Source organism: Athene cunicularia, assembly GCF_003259725.1.
Source record: "Athene cunicularia isolate RWA chromosome 23 unlocalized genomic scaffold, athCun1 chr23_part2, whole genome shotgun sequence".
Taxonomy (NCBI): Eukaryota; Metazoa; Chordata; class Aves; order Strigiformes; family Strigidae; genus Athene; species Athene cunicularia.
The window spans coordinates 1,063,081-1,072,810 of NW_020799131.1; the positions used below are offsets into that span (position 1 = coordinate 1,063,081).

The following is a 9,730-nucleotide window of genomic DNA, read 5'->3' on the forward strand; positions in this document are numbered from 1 at the left end:
ATGCTTCCTGTAGGAGTCATGGAAAAGTGGATCTTCACCTTGTTTCTATCCTTCCTGAAGATATGGTTAGCTTTGTGGGTGACCACAGACAAGAAAATCTGTGCAGAGGAGGCAGCATGTGGTGTGTGTGTATTTAAAAAAAAAAAAATAAAAAAAATCCCTGAACAGGAGTGTGTTTGAGAAGCTGCCCTTGCTAGCGGGTTGCGAAGGTGAGGTAACAACCAGGAGGAAGCAATTATCAAACGGAAAATATGCTGAAATATTCAGTCAGTAACCCCAAAGTTGCACTCGATCAGGTAGAAGAAAGGAGGTGTATGTTTGGGGGGTGGTGAAAGAGAGGTTTGACTGGTCAAAAGCTAGGAGCTGGGAAGCTCCTGGTGGCATAGTTTTTACATACCAAAGAAGGTAATGTGGGGAGGGAAAAGATGTCAGTAATCTAAGGTGATACCCACAAGGCAAGACTCAGGAAGCATTAGGGACAATTGCTTGAAAGATGTAAACACAATTTGCATCCGTTAGGGTTTATGAAAGCTCCACATGGGTGCTGCCATTCAGGAGGTAAGTCACTGTAGCTCTGAGGATTCAGACTACAGCCATTTTTTTTTTTTTTTTTTTCTTTTTTCCCGACTCCCCTGAATGGAAGCTCTTTTCAGAGCATGGTACAAAACCCCATGTGGGTGCACGGCACGGTCAGCAGGGTACGGCCCTTGGGGAGCGCAGGGATGTAGGGCTTCCTCCTCTGAGGTCCTGCAGCCTCTCTCCGTGTTACTCCTCAGCAGTAGCATCTGTGATAACTTGAACATAAGACATGAAACTTTGTCAGAACTGTTTTAGTATCAGTGTGGATGAAAATGGAAACATCTAGTACAACTGAGCATGGCAGGGCATCTAAAATCTGCCTTGGTGGAGAGAATCGTACAGTCGTACTGGTGCCACGCACATGGTCAGCTGTGAACAGCTTCTGTAGGACAGCAAACACTGTATTTGCAGAGTTGTCCAGGGCTGAACTGAAGTGGAGGAAGGGACTTGGACCTGGTTCTTAAATGATTTGTGCCATATTGGTGCAATAAGAGAGCGTGATTCCAGTTGAGCGGGTAGCCCCCCCTTACCAAACCCGGGGTGCTTTTCCTGCCATCTCCATTAAATTCCCTCCCGCGGCCCAGCTCCTGTTGCCCCACAAAAGTACCATTAACTCCCCGTTGCGCCCCTACTTACTTCTGTTTGGCGTGGGCTCGGTGCTGTGTGGCTTGCCTGGCAGGCAAGACGTAGCAGACAGCTGGTCAAACAAATGTTTTCAGGGTCTGTGTGTTGGGACTTCAAGCTGTGCTGGCTGTTGGGGTAGGATTTTCTGAAGTGTAGCATACTGCACGAACTTTTTTTCCTAGGAGGGTGGATTCTGCAAACATAACTGAAATACTGTTCTGTTCTCCAGGATTCTTTCAGGTTTCCAGCAGGAGCTGGCTTTGAGAGATCCTTGCTTGTGCAGGCCTGTAGTGCCACTCCTCAAGCACCTGATCTCAGCAAGAGAGGGTGGATCTGTGCAAATACCACCCTAGGGCTAGTTGCAGGAAGGAATGGTGTAATAGAGAGTCCATTGTCATGGTGATCTGGTGGAAAACATCTAATTGGTATTAGTTAGGTCATCAGGAGATCAGTGAACAATTCTTATTCAGTCCCAGTGATGGAGGTTAAAGACTGTTCCTGGGATTCATCTGGAGGTCGCTAGGCCAAAACAGTCCTTGCTTTAGTGTGGGAATAGTACTGCCTAGGTAGAAAGACTGTGTTTTCAGTTTATAGCATTTTCAGGAAATTTAATTGACTGTTCTTATGTCTTGTCTCCAGGCAGGGGTAGTACAGATTAGTAAATCCTAGGAAAGTTGCATTTATTCACTTGTCTCATGTCTGCTCTAAAACTCAGGCACCTGACTTTCAAGGGTGACTATTTTTTTTTCCATGCATCTGAAGAAATTTCATTTAGAAACCTTTATTCTACAAAAGGCAGCAGACACGAAGCACATGTTATAAAAAAAAAAAAAAAAAAAAAAGAGCAAAAGTGGAACTGCAGTCTTGAACACTGTGAATGTCAGTAGCACTGCCCAGTATTACTACATCAATGTGAATTAATTGAAATGCGTAAGTGTAAATTAACAGCCTGTGGTGTTTTGGGAGACCTTGTTATATGTGAAAGAAGCAGTGTTTCTTGTGAATATTTAAATTATCAGCCTAAACTTACCTTGTTGTGGAATATCTGGACATTAAACTACTACCTACTATGGGGAAAAGCTACTTAACACTGATAATTCATCTTTCTTAATGATCCGTCCCCCATTCTTTCCTGTCCTCTGGCCACGGGAGATATGTCAGCATAAAATTACTTTTTCTCATCGGGTTTGTTCTTTGTGAAACATCTGTAGGTTTGAAAGGGCAGCAGGAATCCTGCTGTAATTCAGAGTGTAACTGTGGGGTTTATAGCACCTGAGAAGAGACAGATGAGCTTCCGCTTGTCTGCGCCAACCTGTTGAAGTTTTCTTCTGGGGTTTTGGGGAAGTTGTGAACAATTCCTGTATGTAGCTGGATGTACATCGTGTGTCGCAACTTGCTTTGCAGCCTTCAAGCCCGATGGACCAGATGGGGAAGATGAGGCCTCAGCCCTATGGAGGAAACAACCCGTACACGCAACAACAGGGGCCTCAGGCAGGGCCACAGCAAGGACATGGCTACCCAGGACAGCCGTATGGGCCACAAACTCCCCAGAGATACCCCATGGGAATGCAAAGCAGGACGCAGAGCACCATGGGCAGCATCTCCTATGCGCAGCAGGTAGAGCACCCAGACTTCTGTAGTCTCTGTTTACAGCAGGGGCAGGCAGAAAAGCAATAAAGTGCTGTGTCTTCTGAAGGGACGGCCTTCAGCCAGGCTGGAATTGGTTGTGTGGGTAAAATGGTGTTTCTTTAGGCTGCCTGTTGCACCGCACCTGGATCCAGGTGCGATGGACGTACCAGGATCTGTGGAATCCTTGCTTCCAAGAGAGGCAGTGGCAGAGCAGTGAACCAAACAAGGGAAAAATAAATAGTGAGGGGAGCAAGATGCTCCTTCTGCTGTGTTCTGTTAAAGACACAGCTGTTCTTTACAGAAGAAATGACTTCAGGTCAGTTTTGGCTTGTTACATGATCCAAGTGGCTCCTGCTGGGCTGTTTTCAGAATTCAAAAGGCTGCCTCCTTTTTTTTTTCTTTTTTTGAGCAAGCAGTCTTTCAGTGTTCCTATTGTTGAAAGGTGGTCAGATAAGGATCCCTAAAAACTTAATGGTACCTATTAAAATTTTGTTAATGCCAACAATAATGTCATACACCAGTGACTTTTGCTGTTGTCTGGGAAGTATCTAGGTAGTAGCATTTCCAGTACATTCCCAGTTATTTGCTTAGCAGCGGTGTCTGATTTTTTCTCCTTGAGCATAATCTTGCTTTGTGTATGTAAAACACTTCAATAACTGGTATAACTCTATCCCCTTCTTCTGTAGATTCCTCCTTATGGACAGCAGGGCCCCAGTGCATATGGGCAGCAAAGCCAGACTCCATATTACAACCAGCAAAGCCCTCATCCCCAGCAGCAGCAGCCTCCATATTCTCAACAGCCTCCATCCCAGACCCCTCACTCTCAGCCTTCTTATCAGCAGCAGCAACAGCCTCAGTCTCAACCTCCACAACTTCAGACATCGCAGCCTGCGTATTCTCAGCAGCAGTCCCAGCCGCCCCATCAGCAGTCCCCAACTCCGTATCCTCAACAGCAGTCCGCAGCCCAGCAGCACCAACAGAGTCAGCCTCCCTACTCACAGCAGCAGTCACAGTCGCCCTACCAGCAGCAGCAACAAACTCAGCAGACGGCTTCCTCGGCTCTTTCTCAACAGTCATCTTCATACCCTCAGTCACAGCCGCAGCAGCAGCAGTCTGCCTACTCCCAGCAACGCTTCCCGCCTCCTCAGGTAGGCTGTCTCTCCTGCTTTGTTTCCTTCTGAAAGTGATTTTTTTAAAATAAATTTGGGCAATTCCTTTTCGTTGGGTGTTAAAGTTGGTTGAACTACATGTCAGCAAGCAGGCTGGGATGATTACGGTATCGTGGATGTGCTGCCTTCTCCGTTGTGTCCAGATCTGTATCGCTTACAGAGAGATGGTGTGGTGGGAACAGGCTGTGCTAGTGCTGCACTTTTGAAGAGTAGTGTCGAGTAAATGCTGCTGATTGGCAACACCAGTCTAAAGGATTTTGTACCGGAATGGTTTTTACGCTGTGATCTGTGGAAATTCTCCAGGTGGTCTTCAGAGCTACTTGGTTTAGCACAGCAGCAGAACACAGTTTGCAGAGTGACACATAGATGGTGATGGAAGAGTTGGCTCTTAAGCGTAAAACTTGGCTTTAGGGAGGAGAAATAAAGCAGCAAGTGCATGGAATTGAAAATAAAAGCACAGCAAATTTATTTTCTTTTTAATAAATTTATTTTCAGCAAGGCTTAATAATGTTTTAATAGTTGTGTGAAAAACTAGCTGGGACCTTTCAGCAAACATGGAATGCATTGAAGGAAGCTTTTGGAAAGTTGAAGGTTTTAATTAATTGACTTGCCTTGTGTAATGAAGTACTTGGAGCTATTGTACGATACTAGAAGATGAAGCAGCTAAGTGGGTAGTGTCCCAGGACAGTCTCTGTTCTTCAGGATCTGTCAGAAGGGAAAGCCAGAGAATTACTGTTTTGTCATGTTTTAGACTTGTACCCCGAACACTTGCTGTAGGAGTCGGGCAGAGTTTGTCCTCCTCGGAGCAGTTAGATGTGCTGGCTTGGACTCTTTACTGTCTTATTTCCTGGTTTGGGCAAATGTCACCGAGGGTACATGATTCTTCCACAGCGTGAGAATATACCAGAGCGATTTCAGCAGAGCCTTTATTTTATTCCTATTTGTGGTTTGTTGTTTTGTTTGTTTGGTTGTTTGTTTTTTTTTTTATTGGTATTTCTTGATGTTTCAGGAGTTATCTCAAGACTCGTTTGGGTCCCAGGCATCATCTGCTCCCTCAATGGCTTCCAGTAAAGGGCAAGAAGATATGAACTTGAATCTTCAGTCCAGACCTTCTAGCCTGCCGGTGAGTGGTGAGCTGATCTAGAAGTGAATGGGGCGAGGGCAATCAGAAGCACAGCAGGATAAATTAGCACTGGTAATATTCCACATGGAAATGGGAATGATGGAGGCTGCCTGTGCTTTTTACTAAGTCATTAGCTTCTGGCTTCCCACTGGAGATTAAATGTAATTTACAAAAGTAATGGATTTGAGAGTAAAGTTTAACCCTAAATACTCTGGTCTGCGTGTTCTAGCTAAAAGATTATTTTTTTTTAAGCTTTCTATTTGCAATGTCTGAAGTACCTGACTGCTGTTAGAGTAGACCCTGACCTTTAGGGGAAAGCGTCTCATTTACATTTTATTTCTTGTTCCTTCAGCCCACTGTTGCACTGGTGGTTAGTAGACTGGCAGTGAGGTTCCCTTTCTGTGTCACTGGATCCTTAGACTGCTGATTTAAGCTTCTTTGGTCCGATCTGATGGAACAGTTGGTGAAAAAGACAAGTTATTAGTACCTGGAGTGAGGAAGATCAGTCAGAGATAGCCCTTTCCTTGACAGATGGAGATTTATATTTTCTTTTGCATTCTAAATCTGCTTGCTGTATGTACAGTGAACAGTTGGGTATGAGATTAGTGCCTAGTGTTCCAGCAGTTTTTGGACCAGAATAGTTTAACTTTGGGTGAAAACTTCATCAGAAAAATGGAGAAGGGTTAAAAGTTCAGATTAGTTTGCACATGTTGGTCTGTGCCTCTGACTTGGAGCAGATGTTTTGAGCTGCTGAGTTCTGATTTTGCTGGTTACTTTCATTGTAACCAGTAGGAAGTGAGTGAGCTTTTATTTTTTTATTTAGCCACTGGCTAAGTCTGTTTTCTAAGCTGCAGTTGGATTGGTCAGAGGAGAGTGAGCTGTGTATATAGCAAAGTTATTTTTGCTCTCAGCAATGAGAACGGCTTTGTTGTGAGCCCCTTGAAATAATTCCTTTGGATTGTGGGTACAAATTGTCACCCAAAATACAAAGTGATTCTAGTTCTGGCCACCTAATGGGAGTAGTTGTGGGTTGGTTCTTTTTTCTTTCTTTTCCCTTTTTTTTTTTTTTTTTTCCTTTTGGACCCTGATTACAAAGATTTAATTTGTTCTGAGGCCTGGGGAAAAATCCTTTAAAATAGCATGTTTCTTTCCACTCTGCCTCTCCACAAGTTCTTCCATGTGACCCATCTTCTGGAGAAGAATGTAGGAAAAGTGAAGCCACTGAAGTAATTGAAGAAATTGCTCTAGCTCTGAACGGTGGGAAGTCCTGTTCAGTAGCATTGTTGATAGAGCCTTCATGAATCCTACCAATCAGCGCCCTCTGACTCAGATTATAGGAATTAGTTGCTCTGCTTAGCAGAAGTGGCTCCTTCTCAGCACCAAGTGGGAGTTTGTTTTATACCTTGTGGTTAAATGTATTTGGCCCCTTTCAAGTTTTTCCTTTTCCCGAGCAGTTTAAGAAAAGAGATCCATCCCTGCTCTAAGGGTGAAGGAACCTAGGAAGGAGGGAATTTGATCCAGTTTGAAAGTTCTAAATGTCCACCAATTTCTGATCAGGTACTTTAGAGGTTTGCTGAAGAGAAATGCAGGGTGCAAAAAATGGGTCTGGCTTTTAGAATTGGCTGGCTATAAAGCTCGCTTCTGTTTTAAGCAGATTTCATAGTTATCTTCTTTTCCTGACTTTATCATCAAATAATTTGCATTTAAGAAATCAGGCAGCCCTTTAGCTTACCCAGGCCCAGCGTATCTTTGGGCTCTCTGTTCCTTGGTAAGCAAAAATTTAAAAAGGGCACACCCCACCCCCTGCAGAAACTCACCCTTATTCTTGTATGTGTTTCTTAATTCCTTGTCTTCTTGTTGGGATTTTGTAGGACAAGACCAGCATCCCATCTGTAAATTGAGAAATGTATCAGACAGTGATGCTGTGGAATGGTTTAAAGGCAGGACCTCTGAGGTGTATGGAAGCCAACTCTTTGTTTCAGTGATCAATCTCTTGCATGAAGTTTGGCCTGGGGATGCTTAGAAACAAAAGAGCTATGTGAAAGGGTGCTATCAATTTCTTTTTATCTTCCTTATATTGCTCAGTCTGTCTGTTTTAGAAAGTTTTATCCTACTCGGGAGGATTCGTAGATCCCTGTTTTGCCATTATGTATGACTTACAGAAGCATAGTTAGGTTGTGGGCTTTTAATTTTTTGTAGAGTTCTGAGCCCTTTTCCGAGCCTCGGTGGGCGCTGTGGAATAGCTCACTGGGTATCTTGGAATCGGAGCAAATCGTGCCATGCATCATCTTTAATTAAACATAGATCAGCTCCAGCCAGAAAAGGAGGTTGCTGCTTTTTAGGTTCTTATGAAGTGTTAAATTTATGTACCCAGTGTCTTTACAAGTCTTTGGCCTTCACACATTAATATTGTACATCAGCGTTAATGTTGGAATTCCAAGCAATAGAGGGGGGGATGTTTCTTTGGCTGATCCTATCACCGTTTCAGGAGGTGGGGGTCTCTTAGATGGTGACATTGTCAGGTGGTTGAACTCGTGTGAGCTCTTGCTGGCCTTGCTAGGATCTACCTGAGAAATGCCATGTTGGTCGTGGGGTCTTCAAGGTATCTTCCTGAGAAAGGATTTTTGTGTCGCTAACTAAAGGTTTTCCTGACGATGTTCTTGTGTTCAGACTTTTAACAGCAGAAGAGTCAAATTAGCAATTTCTCTAATGCTTTGTCTGCTCATCTATAAGTAGCAAAATGTCTGGTCTTCCATTTCTACTTGTGTTACAGGCTGTTCTAGCTCAAGTATTTCCTCGTTGGTTGTTCCCTTTCTGAAGATGATGCTTGCTGTATGTCGGGGGAGAATGCTGCTGCTGACTTAAACTTGATGTCTTTTAAAGAGTAATGCATCCCTGCGAGTGTCCTGGCTGGTTCTCTTTTCCTGTAGCAGGCTAGGTGAAGAATTTCTCTGAAGAATTTGCTGCTTCCCTAGGGAGTTTCTGTCAGGATTGCAGCTAAACTAAACTTAGATTGCTACTGTGTATGGGAGAAGCAAAGTGTCGCCTTTTGTGTCTGGGTGTAATAGAGGAATAGTAATCCTTAGGATAAATCTGTTTCTCCCAGGAGACTCCCTAGTCTCTTCTCCTTAGCAAAGAATTCTTCCCGGCAAGTCGTATCCAGTTTATTTTACCTTTTGAGTCTTGGATTCTGAGTCTGTAAGAGTCAGATATTTCCAGCTGTGAACTACCTTCTGCTTAGACATGGAAGGTGGAGCATGGGGGAAGTAAATAGGGTGCTGAGGACACCCGTTTGGGTTGCAGATCAGTTCTGCTGCAAAGTTCTCTGGAGTTTTAGGTTTGTTGGAAAGAATTTTGTACCTCATTTTGGATCCTGTGACAGATTGTTGCATTGCCCCAGCTTCTGTCTTCTGGGCTGCCTTGCAGGAGCTGAGTGCAAGTTTCCTGTCTGAGATGGATGAGGAGTAGAGCATCGAGACAGTGGTTTATACCTTCCCAACCACAGAAGTTGGTATCTGTGGTGTTAGGACTTCCAGGTTGGCCCCAAAAGCCATTTATAAAGCAAAACTGATTTGATGCCAGTATATACTGGCTGGTATTTGCTTTTCACTGGACCTTCTGGGATTTCTTCGGTGAAGCTTTCCTATTTGTGGAAACCAAAAGTTTTGTGAGAGGTATTATTTTCAGCAGTGCTTCAATAAGAAAGGTTCTGCGTGGGATGGGACTTCTGGCTGAACCAGGGGGACAGATACAGGCAAGATTTTGGAGGTCCTGAAATAGCACCGTTACATTCAAGTTTTTGTTGCAGCGAATATGTAACAAAGCGAACTGGGACAGCTTGGACAGGAGTTTTAGAATTCCCACCCCAGAATATCCTTAGTTTGTTTTGGTCAGTGTACTGCGTAGCCTGAGGGAGAAACCCTACCCCTGTTCTGGGCAACTTATTTTCATCTGGATGTGGAGTGGGAATTGTTTTAATCTCAGTATTTTGCACTGTTGGAAAACTGCTTTGCTTATTCAGCTGCATTTCAGTTTGGTTCATCTCTGTCTTTAGATCTGAAAAGTGTCTTGTCAGTGTCAGAAAGGAATTTAATCAACTGAAAACAAATTTCTGATCTATGTTTAACTTCTGAATGTGCATTCTGGCCTTGGGTCTTTGCAGTATGGATTTAGCAAAATGAGTTTTGCGGGGAGGGGGAGAGGAATGAGACCGTAGAGTTTTGGCTTGTGGGGAAAGAACCCTTCTGTGAATATTCCCAGCAGCTGTGGGGTATTTTTTGCTTGATTCCCTCTTCCTTTCTTCAGTAGTTTCTGAATTTGGACACTGGAAGTTGTCACAGAAGCACCGTTTGGATTTTCTGGTCTTACAAAGTGGTCATTTCAGCTGGTACTCTGTAGGTACTTCAAGTGGAATAAAGTTGAGCTCTGTCAGCTGCGTCCTCTGACCTGGAAATAATCAATGCAACAGGCTGAAATGCAGCAGAAAACTGTCTCAAAGCTGCTGTGGATGGGGAAGGAGATGCAGGCCAGGAAATGAATGTTTTCTTAAAAATCCTTTGAGCTTAAAATTAATCATTTTGACAATTTTTTTTTCGGGGGTGGGGGG

At 43.8% G+C, this 9,730-nt stretch overlaps 1 protein-coding gene across 2 annotated transcripts in view; it reads left to right on the forward strand.

Annotated features, from left to right (window-relative positions):
- The window catches only part of ARID1A (AT-rich interaction domain 1A), a 59,224-nt gene that overhangs the window by 19,466 nt on the left and 30,028 nt on the right, over nt 1-9,730 (forward strand). For both annotated transcript variants that reach the window (XM_026863516.1, XM_026863519.1), the window contains exons 2-4: nt 2,608-2,820; nt 3,519-3,980; nt 5,011-5,124. In XM_026863516.1, coding sequence (XP_026719317.1) covers nt 2,608-2,820; nt 3,519-3,980; nt 5,011-5,124 — 789 coding nt within the window. The remainder of the gene's footprint in view (nt 1-2,607; nt 2,821-3,518; nt 3,981-5,010; nt 5,125-9,730) is intronic.